The sequence below is a fragment of the Eucyclogobius newberryi genome, unplaced genomic scaffold (assembly GCF_026437365.1).
Source record: "Eucyclogobius newberryi isolate DKJ021-1_F unplaced genomic scaffold, fEucNew1.0.hap1 SCAF_6, whole genome shotgun sequence".
Lineage (NCBI taxonomy): Eukaryota > Metazoa > Chordata > Actinopteri > Gobiiformes > Gobiidae > Eucyclogobius > Eucyclogobius newberryi.
Genome location: NW_027316278.1, coordinates 39,327,603 through 39,347,373, shown reverse-complemented (window position 1 = coordinate 39,347,373; position 19,771 = coordinate 39,327,603). Strand labels below are relative to the sequence as shown.

At 50.7% G+C, this 19,771-nt stretch overlaps 1 protein-coding gene across 1 annotated transcript in view; it reads right to left on the bottom strand.

Moving 5' to 3' along the window:
- The window catches only part of pias2 (protein inhibitor of activated STAT, 2), a 44,454-nt gene that overhangs the window by 15,131 nt on the left and 9,552 nt on the right, over window positions 1–19,771 (bottom strand). Inside the window, exons 2-7 of the mRNA XM_072433279.1 lie at window positions 19,028–19,187; window positions 12,710–12,797; window positions 10,489–10,539; window positions 9,000–9,090; window positions 7,966–8,100; window positions 3,108–3,213 (exon numbers count right to left, since the gene is read on the bottom strand). Coding sequence (XP_072289380.1) covers window positions 3,108–3,213; window positions 7,966–8,100; window positions 9,000–9,090; window positions 10,489–10,539; window positions 12,710–12,797; window positions 19,028–19,142 — 586 coding nt within the window. The 5' untranslated portion in view covers window positions 19,143–19,187. The remainder of the gene's footprint in view (window positions 1–3,107; window positions 3,214–7,965; window positions 8,101–8,999; window positions 9,091–10,488; window positions 10,540–12,709; window positions 12,798–19,027; window positions 19,188–19,771) is intronic.

The window sequence follows — 19,771 nt, the reverse complement described above, 5'->3', positions numbered from 1 at the left end:
CATCAGTTATATCATTAAATGTTTGAATGAAAGTCCAGTGCCGTGTTGGGTTCTGGAATACTAGAGGTAAAACTGTCACTATAGAAACGATCAGACACAAATGCTTGTTCATTAAAATGCTTAGGACAGGGGTGTCAAGCATCCGGCCCGCCAAACATTTTAATCCGGCCTGCCGAACATTTCAAATTCATATTTAAAAAAAAAAAAAAAAACGTAGTTACATCCCTAACCGTTTTTATTGCTAAAACTACACGACCCACAATGCCGCTGGTGGCCGCTCCTCCCCCGCGCAACTCTTCACTGCCGTGTGAGCTGCCCAGGGAGAAGTGCTGAGGGAAGTAAGATGCGCACTTTACAGCACTTACGCACCTCAGAGCAGAGGTCTGAGCGAGGAAAGAGACATGTGGTTTGGGAAACACATGGAAGAAAGAAAGGAGACGGTTTTGTGGATGTTAGAGCTGTGCTGAAAGTGGAGCTAATGTGGAGCTAACAACAAGAAAACTAACTTGTGTGATGATGCTCTGTGAGGAAAACATCCTCTACAAACCTGGACAGATCAGAAGCCGCAGGTAAAAACACAGATCAGAGTGTGATAAAGTCTGAACATGACTGTGTCCACACTAATGTGACTGTGACACAAACACAATGACATCATTTGAGTCACTACATGAATCATTTGTCACTAAGATCAACTTAAACTATAAAAATATCTCATATTGAGTTTGAGCAGAAACATGTCTGTGATATGAACGTTTCACATCATAAATCACATCAAAGGTCCATGTTCCTGTTCCTGCTGCTGCTGAATATGGACTCAGTCTTTCACCTGCTGCACATTTGTGCAACACTCTCACAACTATTATTAAACTGTAAGAAAGCTATTTATTTCTTATATTTTTTATTGTTTATTTTGTACATAATATTTGGCCCACGGTTTGACACTGTGGCTCATGCACTTATTCTATATTTTTAAGGCAAGAGGGGTAACTTGTGTCCCACGTGTGTTTGTATTTTGTGGTGTCAGTTCAGGTGTACAGAGAACTACAGAGAACTACAGAGAACTACAGAGGACTACAGAGGACTACAGAGGACTACAGAGGACTACAGAGAACTACAGAGAACTACAGAGAACTACAGAGAACTACAGAGGACTACAGAGGACTACAGAGGACTACAGAGAACTACAGAGGACTACAGAGAACTACAGAGAACTACAGAGGACTACAGAGGACTACAGAGAACTACAGAGGACTACAGAGAACTACAGAGAACTACAGAGGACTACAGAGGACTACAGAGGACTACAGAGGACTACAGAGGACTACAGAGGACTACAGAGAACTACAGAGGACTACAGAGGACTACAGAGAACTACAGAGGACTACAGAGGACTACAGAGAACTACAGAGGACTACAGAGGACTACAGAGAACTACAGAGGACTACAGAGAACTACAGAGAACTACAGAGGACTACAGAGAACTACAGAGGACTACAGAGAACTACAGAGGACTACAGAGGACTACAGAGGACTACAGAGAACTACAGAGGACTACAGAGGACTACAGAGGACTACAGAGGACTACAGAGAACTACAGAGGACTACAGAGGACTACAGAGAACTACAGAGAACTACAGAGAACTACAGAGGACTACAGAGGACTACAGAGAACTACAGAGAACTACAGAGGACTACAGAGGACTACAGAGAACTACACAGACGTGGAAATGTTAGTACATTTAAAAGGTTTTTTAGATCTCGAGAAGTTTATTTTGTTAAGTCAAATACAATATTTTTCAGTTCCAAATACCTATTTAACAATCTATTCAACAACAGACTAAATGTTTTGCTCTGTAGATCAACTGTGATCTGAAGTTGTGATGCTCATAAACTGAAGCACAGTGTTGGTGAAATTACACTTGTTTTTCTAAATACATTTCAGTTTATGAGAACAAACGTTTTGTCATTTCTTTTAATCGATCCAGTAATTGCTTCAAAACAGCGTAGACTATATAAAGCTATTTATTTCTTATATTTCTTATTGTTTTACGTTTTATGTTATGTTCGGCCCGCGACCCAGCCCGAGCGTCAAAATTCGGCCCGCGGCCCAAAATGAGTTCAACACCCCTGGCTTAGGACCTTTAAACATTTATACTTGATTTGGACTTAATACACTTTGTATTCGGCACACACCCAATAGGACAGTGGTCACTTAAGTCCAGAGGAAAGACACCACTACATTGGTCATTCTGAGGCTTGTTGCTTAAGATACGATACGTAAGTTGCTTTGACTTGAAGTGGAAAGTAAAGAAGTCGTCGAGCTCACGAGAGGCTCAGACCGAGGACAATAAAACCTACAACTGTCATTTTCCCAGTCGTTCACTTTCTGCACTATTTGACCATCTGTAAATTATAACCTTATTTCATAAGCAAATTCTTAATTTATGCACACCTCATTTGATTCTATAGTTCCTATGTGTGCGCATTGTGTTCAATGACAATGGCAATAACCTTTTTTGATTCTGAGGTTTGCGCTCGGTGGAATGTAAACAACGGGCAGAATGAATAAAGATGACATCATGGAGAGTAGAATGTTTTGCAGTTAATGAAGAGATCTTCCAGAGCAGTGTTTGGAGCTCACGTCACATCGGAACACGATGGGCTGAAATCCCTGGAGATGCAGCGCAGTCCGGGATCGACTCGCTAAGCCACATCTCTGACAAAGAAAAGCCTGTTTCTTCTCATCAGCAGCGCCAGTTCCTCCATCTTATTCCCGAGTGAGTGGACATTAAGAGCCCTCGCTTGTTTTCCTCTCACTTTATTCCAGGTACTGGAAGTAGATCCGTAGGAGTTGTTCTGATGTTCTGAGCTCTTCATGGGTGCAAGAGCATAATGCCACACAGTGTATGCACAAAAACACACAAAAAGAAGCGCACTTAAGTGCCAGGGCATCCGTCAGCGACATCATCTGGAATTAACTATAGATAATGTGTGTATTGTCAAAATGTAACTCATCAACTGCCGTATTGACATTTTGAATACAATGCAAGTAGAAAATAGCAGTTACGCTTGATGCAAATGCTTTACATTTTCAATGTAAGACTTACTGAGTGCTCTGGAGTGGTCTGGGTTCCTAATGCCCTTCATCCTGAGCCTCTGCAGCAGGAGGGGGGAGGTAAGCTGCCTGACCAGGTACACCGATATGGAGTAAGTCTGCAACAAACAACAAGACCCAAACACAGGAACAGGAAGTGAACTAAAGGTACATAGGACTAGATGGAAGAGAAGGCTTGTTGTTTGCAAAGGATGGGAATCTAAATCAATGGTACAATCAATTTATCTCATCCATCTGGTTCCTTTAAACGTTCTCTTATTGATTCCTAATTAATAACACATTTTGTATTTTTATGCATCTAATGTCATAAAGCATGGATTTGAGCGGAGCTCCTCCAAGTGGTTTTAACAAACACCTGGTTAATCGCTGGTCAGCTCCTCAAACACATTTGTTGTGGATTTAGAGCGTCACGGCTTTGGCTTCTAAACCCGCAGTATGCACCTCTGTCTTGGGTCCCTTTGCGCTAGTCTATTCAATCAATTTTTGATCATACTATACAGGGCTCAGATCAAGGATTTTCTCTTGTACAGACCTGGTGCAGCTGAGGTCAGCGGGTCACGTGACACATGTCGCTGGATGGCAAACCAAACCACCACGCGAAGTGAAACCAATAGATCCACGAGTAAAACACTGCAGACACTTCACTTTATCATCTCTATTCACCTCAAACATAACCACGAAAACATGATAATCTCATGCTTAGCATATGGATGTACCAATCGACAAGGAAAGAAAGAAGGCGTTTCATTTTATCGCTTACCAAAAGCCCCAGAAAGGCAAGCAAGATGAGGCTGCGGTGAAGAGACAACCGAGGCGACCGAGTGCCACTGGCAGAATTTCCAGTATATCACACTTCCCGAACGTTTAGTTTTTTGAGCCCAAACTATTGTATTGAACTGCAACAGGCCTTGGACACGATCAGTGGACTCCACTAACCCGTCCTGACACCAAATAACTGTATCTAAACTTTTATAAGCTTTCATCGCTTTCCCAGTGAAGTAGGACTGACCATTCACCAAGTCATTGTCCAGGTCGTGGGAGACAAAGTCGGGGCTGTCTGATGGTGTTAGAGCCCTGTTTACCACTGCATATGTTGGCACTATTTTGTTGTGCGCAAGGTTACGTGAGCGGGGCCTCCTGTCACTCTCTGAAACAGAGCGGCTTCCAAACGTGAAAGACACATGTCTTCTGACTCGTGTGTCGCTAACTTGGTGTGCTACTGTCTACCCAATCAGAAGGCACGGGTGAGAGCTCCTGTGCACAAGCAGAGCGACGCTGCGACCCGCGGCGGAGCGACCCGCAGCCGCAGCGGAGCAACCCGCAGCCGCAGCGGAGCGACCCGCAGCCGCAGCAGAGCGACCCGCAGCAGAGCGACCCGCAGCAGAGCGACCCGCAGCAGAGCGACCGGCAGCCACAGCGGAGCGACCCGCAGCCGCAGCAGAGCGACCCGCAGCAGAGCGACCCGCAGCAGAGCGACCCGCAGCAGAGCGACCCGCAGCCGCAGCGGAGCGACCCGCAGCAGAGCGGAGCGACCCGCAGCAGAGCGGAGCGACCCGCAGCAGAGCGGAGCGACCCGCAGCAGAGCGGAGCGACCCGCAGCTGAGCGACCCGCAGCCGCAGCGGAGCGACCCGCAGCAGAGCGACCCGCAGCCGCAGCGGAGCGACCCGCAGCCGCAGCGGAGCGACCCGCAGCCGCAGCGGAGCGACCCGCAGCCGCAGCGGAGCGACCCGCAGCCGCAGCGGAGCGACCCGCAGCCGCAGCGGAGCGACCCGCAGCAGAGCGGAGCGACCCGCAGCAGAGCGACCCGCAGCCGCAGCAGAGCGACCCGCAGCCGCAGCAGAGCGAGCCGCAGCAGAGCGACCCGCAGCCGCAGCGGAGCGACCCGCAGCGGAGCGACCCGCAGCGGAGCGACCCGCAGCAAAGCGACCCGCAGCAGAGCGGAGCGACCCGCAGCCGCAGCGGAGCGACCCGCAGCAGAGCGACCCGCAGCAGAGCGACCCGCAGCAGAGCGGAGCGACCCGCAGCCGCAGCAGAGCGACCCGCAGCCGCAGCGGAGCGACCCGCAGCGGAGCGACCCGCAGCAGAGCGACCCGCAGCCGCAGCGGAGCGACCCGCAGCAGAGCGGAGCGACCCGCAGCAGAGCGGAGCGACCCGCAGCAGAGCGACCCGCAGCCGCAGCGGAGCGACCCGCAGCCGCAGCGGAGCGACCCGCAGCCGCAGCGGAGCGACCCGCAGCCGCAGCGGAGCGACCCGCAGCAGAGCGGCCCGCAGCCGCAGCAGAGCGAGCCGCAGCAGAGCGACCCGCAGCCGCAGCGGAGCGACCCGCAGCGGAGCGACCCGCAGCGGAGCGACCCGCAGCAAAGCGACCCGCAGCAAAGCGACCCGCAGCAAAGCGACCCGCAGCAGAGCGGAGCGACCCGCAGCCGCAGCGGAGCGACCCGCAGCAGAGCGACCCGCAGCAGAGCGACCCGCAGCAGAGCGGAGCGACCCGCAGCCGCAGCGGAGCGACCCGCAGCCGCAGCGGAGCGACCCGCAGCGGAGCGACCCGCAGCGAAGCGACCCGCAGCAGAGCGGAGCGACCCGCAGCAGAGCGACCCACAGCAGAGCGACCCGCAGCAGAGCGACCCGCAGCCGCAGCGGAGCGACCCGCAGCAGAGCGGAGCGACCCGCAGCAGAGCGGAGCGACCCGCAGCAGAGCGGAGCGACCCGCAGCAGAGCGACCCGCAGCAGAGCGGAGCGACCTGCAGCAGAGCGACCTGCAGCAGAGCGACCCGCAGCCGCAGCGGAGCGACCCGCAGCAGAGCGACCCGCAGCCGCAGCGGAGCGACCCGCAGCCGCAGCGGAGCGACCCGCAGCGGAGCGACCCGCAGCCGCAGCGGAGCGACCCGCAGCCGCAGCGGAGCGACCCGCAGCAGAGCGACCCGCAGCCGCAGCAGAGCGAGCCGCAGCAGAGCGACCCGCAGCCGCAGCGGAGCGACCCGCAGCGGAGCGACCCGCAGCGGAGCGACCCGCAGCGGAGCGACCCGCAGCGGAGCGACCCGCAGCGGAGCGACCCGCAGCGAAGCGACCCGCAGCAGAGCGGAGCGACCCGCAGCCGCAGCGGAGCGACCCGCAGCAGAGCGACCCGCAGCAGAGCGGAGCGACCCGCAGCCGCAGCAGAGCGACCCGCAGCCGCAGCGGAGCGACCCGCAGCGGAGCGACCCGCAGCCGCAGCGGAGCGACCCGCAGCAGAGCGGAGCGACCCGCAGCAGAGCGACCCGCAGCAGAGCGACCCGCAGCCGCAGCGGAGCGACCCGCAGCCGCAGCGGAGCGACCCGCAGCCGCAGCGGAGCGACCCGCAGCCGCAGCGGAGCGACCCGCAGCCGCAGCGGAGCGACCCGCAGCAGAGCGGAGCGACCCGCAGCAGAGCGACCCGCAGCCGCAGCAGAGCGAGCCGCAGCAGAGCGACCCGCAGCCGCAGCGGAGCGACCCGCAGCGGAGCGACCCGCAACGGAGCGACCCGCAGCAGAGCGACCCGCAGCAGAGCGGAGCGACCCGCAGCCGCAGCAGAGCGACCCGCAGCCGCAGCGGAGCGACCCGCAGCGGAGCGACCCGCAGCAGAGCGACCCGCAGCCGCAGCGGAGCGACCCGCAGCGGAGCGACCCGCAGCAGAGCGACCCGCAGCCGCAGCGGAGCGACCCGCAGCAGAGCGGAGCGACCCGCAGCAGAGCGGAGCGACCCGCAGCAGAGCGACCCGCAGCAGAGCGACCCGCAGCCGCAGCGGAGCGACCCGCAGCCGCAGCGGAGCGACCCGCAGCCGCAGCGGAGCGACCCGCAGCAGAGCGGAGCGACCCGCAGCAGAGCGACCCGCAGCCGCAGCAGAGCGAGCCGCAGCAGAGCGACCCGCAGCCGCAGCGGAGCGACCCGCAGCAAAGCGACCCGCAGCAAAGCGACCCGCAGCAGAGCGGAGCGACCCGCAGCCGCAGCGGAGCGACCCGCAGCAGAGCGACCCGCAGCAGAGCGGAGCGACCCGCAGCAGAGCGACCCGCAGCAGAGCGGAGCGACCCGCAGCCGCAGCAGAGCGACCCGCAGCCGCAGCGGAGCGACCCGCAGCGGAGCGACCCGCAGCGAAGCGACCCGCAGCAGAGCGGAGCGACCCGCAGCAGAGCGACCCGCAGCGGAGCGACCCGCAGCGAAGCGACCCGCAGCAGAGCGGAGCGACCCGCAGCAGAGCGACCCGCAGCAGAGCGACCCGCTTGGCAGTGTAAATATGAGTATTTTGGCATGTGAATGATCTGCAAAGACTTTTGCGTTTAGGAGCTATTGACCTCAGAAGTCTGAATCTGTGAATATGACACTAACTTTACCACACTGTGGCTCCTCCCACTTTCAGACTCGATCTGAGACAGCAGCGGGACTCGTCATGTCACACAGCGTCCACATGTGTCATGCCGTTGTTGGCGATCGATTGACAAGTGATCAGTACTTTTAGGCGCTTTGGTTATACAATGGAACACACATTTTTGTATCACAAAAGCTGCGATACAAAAACATTTTTTTTCTGACGAACGCATCGCATTTGAGAGAAATTGCATCGCATTTTGCGATGCGATACCGCTTATTCTGAACCCTGCTATATCATTTCTGGAGATTGCGGGTGCGTGGGGAAGAGGGGGCATGGATACATGTTTTATCCCCTAAGGGAGGCACACAGGAACAAGTTTGAGGAGCATTAGAATAGAGGAATCAATAACGGAGGATAATTGTGAATTTGGGGATTTTTCGAGTAAAAAGCTGTTCTGAATTCCCATCCCTCGTGTGAGCTGTGCAGGTGGGGGACAGAAGTGGACAGAAGTGGACAGTGGCTGACCTTTCCGATCTCTGGGGCCCAAGTGACAGAGATCTGATTGGGCACAGCAGAGGAGAGTCTCACCAGGGACGTAATGTTGAGGGGCCGACCTGGTCTTTTCTGCTCCACGCCGTTTTTGGGAGGAGGAGCATGGCCCTGTGCGTGCAAACACACAAACCAATGAGACATGAGAGTCAGTGGAATCATTCAAAATACTCATCTTTGTCATTATTTAACATATAATATATACATATATATATCATATCCCCTGCACCAGGACACCAGCCGGTCCACCTCCTCCTGGAGACAGACTCATCCCTGTCCCAGATGAGCCCATAAGGGTGGTGTCGTCATGGTGATGAGGGCGGGGCCCACTGCATGTATCAGGGTTCTGGAGTCAGAACCCTGATATATGCAGTGGGTTCTCCTAGCCAGTCTCCAGACCTACATCTATAGAATCTAAGGAGGGAGGGTCAGAATCCTGCAGCAGTGTTCTACAGGAACCGTTTGACCTCTGGAAGTGTAAACTAAGTCTTCTGAGCTTTTGAAATACTCATTTGTAGCAATAACATACAAACAAGGATTTCTAAGTAGAAATTGAAACCATTTGGAACGGTCCCTTTCCTGGCGTTCTCCTGGTCCTGGTCCTGGTCCTGGTCCTGGTCCTGGTCCAGGTCCAGGTCCAGGTCCTGGCTCTGGGTTTAGAGGCAAAGCTTTACTTCGTAAGCAACTGCCGCCAGTTGATTATTTTCTTTCTTTTTCTCTTTTTTTTTTAGAATTTTTTTATTCTTAATCTTTTTGCAGTCTTTTGTATTTGCATATCTTAGTTGTTAAGATTTTTCTCAACAACTAGAATGTATACAAGACTCATCTTGATACCAAATAATGGTAGGACCTTGAAGCATTAATTATAATTAATTATACTGGGAAAGTAATTATGGTTCAAATACAGAAATGCTATTTTCACCTAAAAAAAAACTTTTTACTCCTTTTAAGAGAGTGGAGACACATAACCATAACCATTTTAATAGCAATTTGTGACGACTGTGACTTACTGGCAGAGGAAAGAGCTTCCCGTTGACTTTGATGCACAAACTGTTGGGATAGTTGTCCTCTTGAGGGCAGCTGGTCTCAGACAAACAGAACCTACAACATGTACACAAAACTATTACTTCATTTTTAAAACTTGGCAATTCAATTTAAAATCAGGATTTCACAGGCAAAATGTACTGGTGTCACTTTGGCATTATCACATTAAAGTACTTTCTAACAGCGGCGTGCGGTCAGGGCAATCAAGGCCAGCAGTGATTTACCAATAAAATATGAAACTACCATACTATATTTAAAATGTTTTTTTAACATTTTAATAAGCCCATTTTCCCTCACTTCTGTCTTTTATTGGCCACTACAGGCCGCTGAGCAGTACTGCGGCAGGTTTGGTTCTTCTTCTGCTTCTCCTTTTCATTCTGGGGCCGTGTTCAGAGGCCCATTCGTGCTCTGCTCACTCACTGAGCGGACAGCAGCTTGTTTAAGAGGTGCTCTGAGGACAGCTGCTTGTTTTAGAGGTGCTCTGAGGACAGCACAGCCTCAAACACACTGAATATACCCGTGTGGCAATCTTGGGTAGTCGCAGGTTGTGCTCAACAGTATCAGAGGAGCCGTGAAGAAAAAGCAGCGCCAAGTTTCAAAAAGTGACTTAAAACTAGCTTTTAGAGACGAGTCTTTGTTTGTAGCTCAGGCTCTGTTCACGTTTAGACTGATGAGACGTGAGTTAGAAACACAGGCAGTATTCTAATAACAGGATGTGTAATGATCGGTGAAGTGAGACTATTTAATTAGTTCAGCATTTGAAACAGGAATTTATACACTTTTGCATGCAAATGTTATCCACAAATATTGATGAAATATCCATAAAAGTCATTGCACACTACGGCTTTCCAAATCATATTTTTCTTCCTCCAAAATTCTAATACACATAGTTATAGAAAGAAGTTATTAAAAGGTGTTGGCATAAAGATTAGAATGTTTCTTTGTTTAAATGACGCTGTTAAATTTTTGAAACGCCCAAAATCACAACACCAGTTACAGGAAATTAGCAAATGAATAATCTCCCATCATCCCTTGTCCTAAGCTTTTAAACCCTTCTTCTTGGCAAGGAAAACCTTTTGGGGAAAAGTAGAAACCCCACGGAGAACACAGTGAAGGAGAGATCCTGCACCCACAGATGTATTATGTAGTTTATGATTTTTCTTAACTTGGCAAATTTGCCATGAATGTGCTGTAGTGTTACAGGGAATGTCACACGTTTAAATATTTCAAATTAAAAGAGTTACACAAGTGAAATGATACTTGTGAAAAGCCTTCCCTTCCTTACGATTGTTGTGGAACATGCTCGAGGTCTAATTCCAGGGTAAACAGGGTTCACCCCAGACATTTAGGTCTCTGGAGAGGACATTATATCAGCATTATATAGAATACAAGCCTTTCATATTTGACACTTGTGATCTGAATACAAAATGCATGGAAGAGTTTGCTCTGCCTCACCTCAGTTGGATCTGAACCATGTAGTCCCTCCTGCCTCCCGGGAGAAAGTCCCTGTCCCACACACACAAAGGGGTAAATAAAACCACATTAGACAAAAAGGACTTGTATGGACGTGAAGGAGGCGGGACGTGAAGGAGGCGGAACGTGAAGGAGGGGGGACGTGAAGGAGGCGGGACGTGAAGGAGGCGGGACGTGAAGGAGGCGGGACGTGAAGGAGGCGGGGCGTGAAGGAGGCGGGACGTGAAGGAGGCGGGACGTGAAGGAGGCGGGACGTGAAGGAGGCGGGACGTGAAGGAGGCGGGGCGTGAAGGAGGCGGGACGTGAAGGAGGGGGGACGTGAAGGGGGGGCGTGAAGGAGGCGGGACGTGAAGGAGGCGGGACGTGAAGGAGGCGGGACGTGAAGGAGGCGGGGCGTGAAGGAGGCGGGACGTGAAGGAGGCGGGACGTGAAGGAGGGGGGACGTGAAGGGGGGGGCGTGAAGGAGGCGGGACGTGAAGGAGGCGGGACGTGAAGGAGGCGGGACGTGAAGGAGGGGGGACGTGAAGGAGGCGGGGCGTGAAGGAGGCGGGACGTGAAGGAGGCGGGACGTGAAGGAGGCGGGACGTGAAGGAGGCGGGGCGTGAAGGAGGCGGGGCGTGAAGGAGGGGGGACGTGAAGGAGGCGGGACGTGAAGGAGGGGGGACGTGAAGGGGGGGCGTGAAGGAGGCGGGACGTGAAGGAGGCGGGACGTGAAGGAGGCGGGACGTGAAGGAGGCGGGGCGTGAAGGAGGCGGGACGTGAAGGAGGCGGGACGTGAAGGAGGGGGGACGTGAAGGGGGGGGCGTGAAGGAGGCGGGACGTGAAGGAGGCGGGACGTGAAGGAGGCGGGACGTGAAGGAGGCGGGGCGTGAAGGAGGCGGGGCGTGAAGGAGGGGGGACGTGAAGGAGGCGGGACGTGAAGGAGGGGGGACGTGAAGGGGGGGCGTGAAGGAGGCGGGACGTGAAGGAGGCGGGACGTGAAGGAGGCGGGACGTGAAGGAGGCGGGGCGTGAAGGAGGCGGGACGTGAAGGAGGGGGGACGTGAAGGGGGGGCGTGAAGGAGGCGGGACGTGAAGGAGGCGGGACGTGAAGGAGGCGGGACGTGAAGGAGGCGGGGCGTGAAGGAGGCGGGGCGTGAAGGAGGCGGGACGTGAAGGAGGGGGGACGTGAAGGAGGGGGGACGTGAAGGGGGGGGCGTGAAGGAGGCGGGACGTGAAGGAGGCGGGACGTGAAGGAGGCGGGGCGTGAAGGAGGCGGGACGTGAAGGAGGGGGGACGTGAAGGAGGGGGGACGTGAAGGGGGGGGCGTGAAGGAGGCGGGACGTGAAGGAGGCGGGACGTGAAGGAGGGGGGACGTGAAGGGGGGGGCGTGAAGGAGGCGGGACGTGAAGGAGGCGGGACGTGAAGGAGGCGGGGCGTGAAGGAGGCGGGACGTGAAGGAGGGGGGACGTGAAGGGGGGGCGTGAAGGAGGCGGGACGTGAAGGAGGCGGGACGTGAAGGAGGCGGGACGTGAAGGAGGCGGGGCGTGAAGGAGGGGGGACGTGAAGGGGGGGACGTGAAGGAGGCGGGACGTGAAGGAGGCGGGACGTGAAGGAGGCGGGGCGTGAAGGAGGCGGGGCGTGAAGGAGGCGGGGCGTGAAGGAGGGGGGACGTGAAGGGGGGGGCGTGAAGGAGGCGGGACGTGAAGGAGGCGGGACGTGAAGGAGGCGGGGCGTGAAGGAGGCGGGGCGTGAAGGAGGCGGGGCGTGAAAGAGGCGGGACGTGAAGGAAGCGGGACGTGAAGGAGGCGGGACGTGAAGGAGGCGGGGCGTGAAGGAGGCGGGACGTGAAGGAGGCGGGGCGTGAAGGAGGCGGGGCGTGAAGGAGGCGGGGCGTGAAGGAGGCGGGGCGTGAAGGAGGCGGGGCGTGAAGGAGGCGGGGCGTGAAGGAGGCGGGGCGTGAAGGAGGCGGGGCGTGAAGCAGGCGGGACGTGAAGGAGGCGGAGCGTGAAGGAGGCGGGGCGTGAAGGAGGCAGGACGTGAAGGAGGCGGGGCGTGAAGGAGGCGGGGCGTGAAGCAGGCGGGACGTGAAGGAGGCGGGACGTGAAGGAGGCGGAGCGTGAAGCAGGCGGGACGTGAAGGAGGCGGGGCGTGAAGCAGGCGGGACGTGAAGGAGGCGGAGCGTGAAGCAGGCGGGACGTGAAGGAGGCGGGTGTGTGGAGCACCTGGATATGCAGACCTCTCGGACCTGCTGAGGCGTCAGGGCGAAAATGAAGTACTTCTCCTGGTGGAACCTCTGAGCAGTACTCGCTCCTGCACACACCAAATACACAAGGCAAATGTTGCTCAGGAAACGTTTCAGGATCTGGCGTCATCACCCGAACGTGCTCAAGGTTTAAGATTTAAGGGCTGGAGAACAATAAGGTCCAAAAGTTTTTTACCAGATTTGAAAATAAATCAAATGAGAAGTTCTTATAACTCCAGCTCAAACCCTAAAAGGCGCAAGTATGAGCGTGATCAAGTCCATTTAGAGTTAAACATTTCAAAATCCACAAGGTTAAGTCTAAAAGAAAATTGAGGCAATAATTCCAGCGTTTCATTCACAGATCTCAGTCACAGGATTGTGGGCCACATTTGATGGGACACGCCTTCTTATGCCGACACACATTTGGAAGACATTGACTTTTACCTGGACAGATTCACTCATGCCACAGTAAAAGACAAACATTGCTCTGATAAAATTAACATCCATTTTGAAAAAAAAAGGTGGCTTCATTGACCGACAGTCTTCTTACCACGGCATGACATCCATTAAATTAAATAAAACTACAATTACGGCACAACAAATAAGTCCCATTCTAATCGAGGCATTTTCCCCCGCAGTCAGGAGTTTGTTCCTATGGTATCCATTTATCATGTCCATGGCAGGGGTTCTGAGGCCCAGCTAGTCATTTTTTTCCTTCAGTTCCAATACTTCAAATGCCAATGGGTTGATCATAATGATTTTGTCATTAATAATATTCGTGTCTTTAAACTCTGAGTTTAAAGACACAATATACAAACACAAGAACAACAAAAAAACAGGATACAGATGAAAGGATCTTGTGAATGATCAAAAAGTGGTTGGAAGTCCATTCCTAATGAAGGGCCCCGGAAGCTCCAATCCCCACAAAGACCAGGACACACCTCCCCAGCTCGTCATGGCCCCAAAACGGCTTCTTAGTCCGAGTAGAACTTATTTTCTATCGAGGTTGCAGTGCTGGAATGGTAAATATGCCTCATACAGGGTCGCATTTTCCTCCAAGGATGGTTTAATGTACCTTCATTATTTCCAAAAGGTACATGCACCATAAACATACTATTACATGGTGTATAAGCCTAAACACCATGTAACACTATTACAGGCCTGGCCAACCCGCGGCTCTTTTACGTTCATATCGACATTTGTGTTTGTGTTGTGCCAGACGCGCTCTGCGTGTGCGCAGGCGCCCGCACAGTACTTCTGCGCACGGGCCTCAGGTCGCTGAGTGTGTTGGCCCAGCGGTTAGTGACACGGTTTTGAGTGCGGAGGTCCGTGACATCAATACTCGACATAAACTCTTAATCTTGCATTTTTTTCCCTCGTCTCCTAACGACATAGTAAAAGAGGACTAGAGAGGAATGCTGCCAAAACCCCTGAACTAATTTGTTATTGAAATAAATGGGAAAATTATTTGTTGTTTTTATTTGTGTTTCACTTTTCACATTTAATCTAAGTCTATATTCGACAAAGCCTAAAGATCTACCTAGAGATCTAAATAATTGTATACTTTAGTATTATTTTAATTGTCAGTATTAAACAGGTTTTTATTTTTGTTGAACAAATTAGTTCAGGGGTTTTGGCAGCATTCCTCTCTAGTCCTCTTTTACTATGTCATTAGGAGACGAGCGAAAAACAAGCAAGTCTAAGAGTTCAAGTCGGGTATCGATCTCAGGAACCTCTGCACTCAAAGACGTGTCGCTAACCGCTGGGCTAACACGATCGTTGATTTTCACTGAAGTGAAGCCGGTGAGATCGCTGGCTTTATCTGAACTGTTTTAAGCTGTGGCCGCCGCATGCGATGTTGTGATGGTTAAAGGGGCGGCGTCAGCGTGGTCTTGTCTGGGTTGTGCTTTGGTCTGGGTGTAAATATGAATGAAATAACTTAAGTGTTATGTTGTGGTGTGATGTATTTGGCATTAAGTAAATACTAAGTCAAAGTAATATTGCTTAATTGCTGCATTCATTGATTGGAGTTTATATTTTGTAATAGTATTTTGTATTTGTATTCTACTGTTGTTAAATATGGTCTGGTGTTTAATGCTGCTAATATGATGTATTATTTTGATTTGTTGTGTAAAATATTTTCATATTCTACTTTTGATACTGCCAAGTTGATGCTTTATAGTGATTCAAGTTGACTTTTATGCTAGTTTTTGTAACTCTTATTTTACACTGTGACTTAATTATTTACACTGGTGTTTTGTCTGTTTGAAGGTTTTGACCTGACTTTTGATGCCAATGGATCTGAACATTAAAGGAAATGTGTCTAAAGGCAAAACATTGTATCAGATGAAACAGCTGCTTTGACCCTTGACCCAGACTGACCCTGTCAACAATACTCAACATGCTCTTGTTCAAAAGCAACACATGAATGTGTGTTAGCTGTTAAGCTATAGTTTAGCTGTTAGCTAGTAGCTTGTGATTTCTAAGTTGTAACTTCTGTTAAAAACAGTGAATAAATCAGACAAGTTGAGTTTATTTCAATCTGCAGTTAAGCCTTGTGTTTGATAGTCGTCCTTGTTCAAGTGTCTTCAACTTAATTTAGCCAAGTAGCTTGTGTTACGCTGTTGTAACATTATGCAAATATGGCATGGTTTAGGTTTGGTTTCAGGTCCGGACCCAATGAGTCCGGACCTGAAACCAAACCTAAACCATGCCATTGCATGAACCTAAACCTCTGGATTCGAATTTGGACTTGAACCTGAAAGTGGGTTTAGGTATGCATCCCTATCTTCATATCAAATAACAGATAAAAGTACTTTAAATTGTTTTACATGCTAATAACCAGGTTTAAAACAACACATTTATCTTGTTGTTATGACGCTGCGATGCCGCGCGCGATTGTGGGCCCCTGAAATTGCTTGGGGGCAACTAACTTTGAAAATCTATTTCTCAGCCTGCATGGTGTAAGTCTAAACACACTATTACATGGTGTATAAGTCTAAACACACTATTACATGGTGTATAAGTCTAAACACACTATTACATGGTGTATAAGTCTAAACACACTATTACATGGTGTATAAGTCTAAACACACTATTACATGGTGTATAAGTCTAAACACACTATTACATGGTGTATAAGCCTAAACACACTATTACATGGTGTATAAGCCTAAACACACTATTACATGGTGTATAAGCCTAAACACACTATTACATGGTGTATAAGTCTAAACACACTATTACATGGTGTATAAGTCCAAACATACTATTACATGGTGTATACGTCCAAACATACTATTACATGGTGTATACGTCCAAACATACTATTACATGGTGTATAAGTCTAAACATACTATTACATGGTGTATAAGCCTAAACATACTATTACATGGTGTATAAGTCTAAACACACTATTACATGGTGTATAAGTCTAAACACACTATTACATGGTGTATAAGCCTAAACATACTATTACATGGTGTATAAGTCTAAACACACTATTACATGGTGTATAAGTCTAAACACACTATTACGTGGTGTATAAGTCCAAACATACTATTACATGGTGTATAAGTCTAAACACACTATTACATGGTGTATAAGTCTAAACACACTATTACATGGTGTATAAGCCTAAACACACTATTACATGGTGTATAAGTCTAAACACACTATTACATGGTGTATAAGTCTAAACACACTATTACATGGTGTATACGTCCAAACACACTATTACATGGTGTATAAGCCTAAACATACTATTACATGGTGTATAAGTCTAAACACACTATTACATGGTGTATAAGTCTAAACACACTATTACATGGTGTATAAGTCCAAACATACTATTACATGGTGTATAAGTCTAAACACACTATTACATGGTGTATAAGTCTAAACACACTATTACATGGTGTATAAGTCTAAACATACTATTACATGGTGTATAAGTCTAAACACACTATTACATGGTGTATAAGTCTAAACATACTATTACATGGTGTATAAGTCTAAACATACTATTACATGGTGTATAAGTCTAAACACACTATTACATGGTGTATAAGTCTAAACACACTATTACATGGTGTATAAGTCTAAACACACTATTACATGGTGTATAAGTCCAAACATACTATTACACGGTGTATAAGTCTAAACACACTATTACATGGTGTATAAGTCTAAACATACTATTACATGGTGTATACGTCTAAACACACTATTACATGGTGTATAAGCCTATCCACCATCAAGAAATTTGAATTAATATTAATATCATATTAAGTGAATATCCTTATTTGCTCCAAGAGCTGCGTCTTGAGGATTTTTTCAAAGCGTCAAAAGCGTCCAGCGCTCGAACGCCCCCGACGTGCCGCATCAGATGCTCAAAACGCAGGATTCGCGCAGCAAAAATGCTCAAAACACGGCACAAAAACACTGGACGCCCAAGACGTGCGTGCACATAGACTTTGAACGTAAAACTGGACAAATCGGATGGCGGGCCTTTTTGATTGATCTTGTTAGGGATGGCGGGGATGCTATAAGTACGTAGGAGAGCCCTGGGTGGACAGCCCCATGTTAACTAATAAAGTTGGAAGAAGGATTACGTCGTAAGGCAGGGGACTCCCCGTCTATTCTGTAAAGAATATACTTTATTCTTTAAAGCCTAAAGAATAAAGTCTAAGACGTACAACTACAGTAGGTGGCGGTAATGTAACGCTTGGATACCAACCGCCATAAACCACCAAAAAGTGTAGTGGCTTTAAGTCCAAAAAATATTTAATGGTAAGGCTGCCCCAAATAAATTGTCCGTTTGCTGTAACCCAAGCAAACATTTTTCAAGTGGGTCGGACGGAAGGCAAATTCTTATTTTCTATTATTTTGAAGGCAAAAAAAAGATAAAAATTTTGCCATCGTTTGACTCGGAGTGCAGGGGTCAGGCTTCAACAGTCCAGGGGTCAGGCTTCAACAGTCCAGGGGTCAGGCTTCAACAGTCCAGGGGTCAGGCTTCAAAAGTCCAGGGGTCAGGCTTCAACAGTCCAGGGGTCAGGCTTCAACAGTCCAGGGGTCAGGCTTCAACAAAAGTCCAGGGGTCGGGCTTCAACAGTCCAGGGGTCAGGCTTCAACAGTCCAGGGGTCAGGCTTCAACAAAAGTCCAGGGGTCAGGCTTCAACAAAAGTCCAGGGGTCAGGCTTCAACAGTCCAGGGGTCAGGCTTCAACAGTCCAGGGGTCAGGCTTCAACAGTCCAGGGGTCAGGCTTCAAAAGTCCAGGGGTCAGGCTTCAACAGTCCAGGGGTCAGGCTTCAACAGTCCAGGGGTCAGGCTTCAACAAAAGTCCAGGGGTCGGGCTTCAACAGTCCAGGGGTCAGGCTTCAACAGTCCAGGGGTCAGGCTTCAACAAAAGTCCAGGGGTCAGGCTTCAACAAAAGTCCAGGGGTCAGGCTTCAACAGTCCAGGGGTCAGGCTTCAACAGTCCAGGGGTCAGGCTTCAACAGTCCAGGGGTCAGGCTTCAACAGTCCAGGGGTCAGGTTTCAACAGTCCAGGGGTCAGGTTTCAACAGTCCAGGGGTCAGGCTTCAACAAAAGTCCAGGGGTCAGGCTTCAACACGATCGAGAGACTAAATCTCACGAATTAAAGATATTTCAAATCAACCTTTTGTACATCGTTATCCTTTATTTTGGTAGCGAAGGCGAGCGGGGGGAAAATGCAGGGGACACAGGCGCCGCCATGTTTGTTGTGATGACGCTGCTGGGCGTGTTTCAAACCCAGAATGCATTGCGTAAGACAACGTGATAGAGCGTGGCATTTACTATGGACACTTCAGTGGCGCCGACAGAGGATAACCAACTTGTAAAAAGCAATTTATTGACACTAACGCGCACTCTGTTTCGTTACAGAAGCATGTGGAGGACTGAATATGATGACGCACATGTGTTGCGCAGTGCGTCATCAGTTCTTTGGGATGAGAGATAGGTTTACCAGTGTGATAAAAATATTCGACACGACGGTTTAGGAAAGACCAGTCGGCGAAATAAATTGAAAAATAAAAGATTTTGAAGTTCTTTCAACAAAATGCTGATAATTTTTTTTTTCAGTCGGCTAGTTTCATACCGGGTCGGTCGGGTTAGGGCAAACAGACATATTATTTTGCTCAGCCTAAGTAATCTTGACGTGAAAAAAATCTATTTTGTCAATATTTTTAGCATTTCCAAAGAATACACCGTAGAAAATAGACAAACTAAATTATAAGTGATGGTAAACTGCAAGAAATGAAATGTAGCGCGTCTTACCAAGGCTGGAGGGTTTAATGAGGACGTCCAGCACGTCGTAGAAGGGCAGGGGCTTCATTTGGACGTCGGGGTGCACCGGCGGGAGCAGGGGGGCCGAGGGCTGCTGAAGGTTCATCCTGTTTGACTCTGCTGCACGATGAGAGGCCGCTTACACCAGAGTCTGCAGCGCACACACACAGGAGAGCACACGTTAGGCCGGACCACACGCCCACTGGACCAGAACAGACCCGGGCCCAGCCCACTGGACCAGAACAGACCCGGACCACACGCCCACTGGACCAGAACAGACCCGGACCACACGCCCACTGGACCAGTACAGACCCGGACCACACGCCCACTGGACCAGTACAGACCCGGACCACACGCCCACTGGACCAGTACAGACCCGGGCCCAGCCCACTGGACCAGAACAGACCCGGACCACACGCCCACTGGACCAGAACAGACCCGGACCACACGCCCACTGGACCAGAACAGACCCGGACCACACGCCCACTGGACCAGTACAGACCCGGACCACACGCCCACTGGACCAGTACAGACCCGGACCACACGCCCACTGGACCAGTACAGATCCGGACCACACGCCCACTGGACCAGAACAGACCCGGACCACACGCCCACTGGACCAGAACAGACCCGGACCACACGCCCACTGGACCAGTACAGACCCGGACCACACGCCCACTGGACCAGTACAGACCCGGACCACACGCTCACTGGACCAGTACAGACCCGGACCAC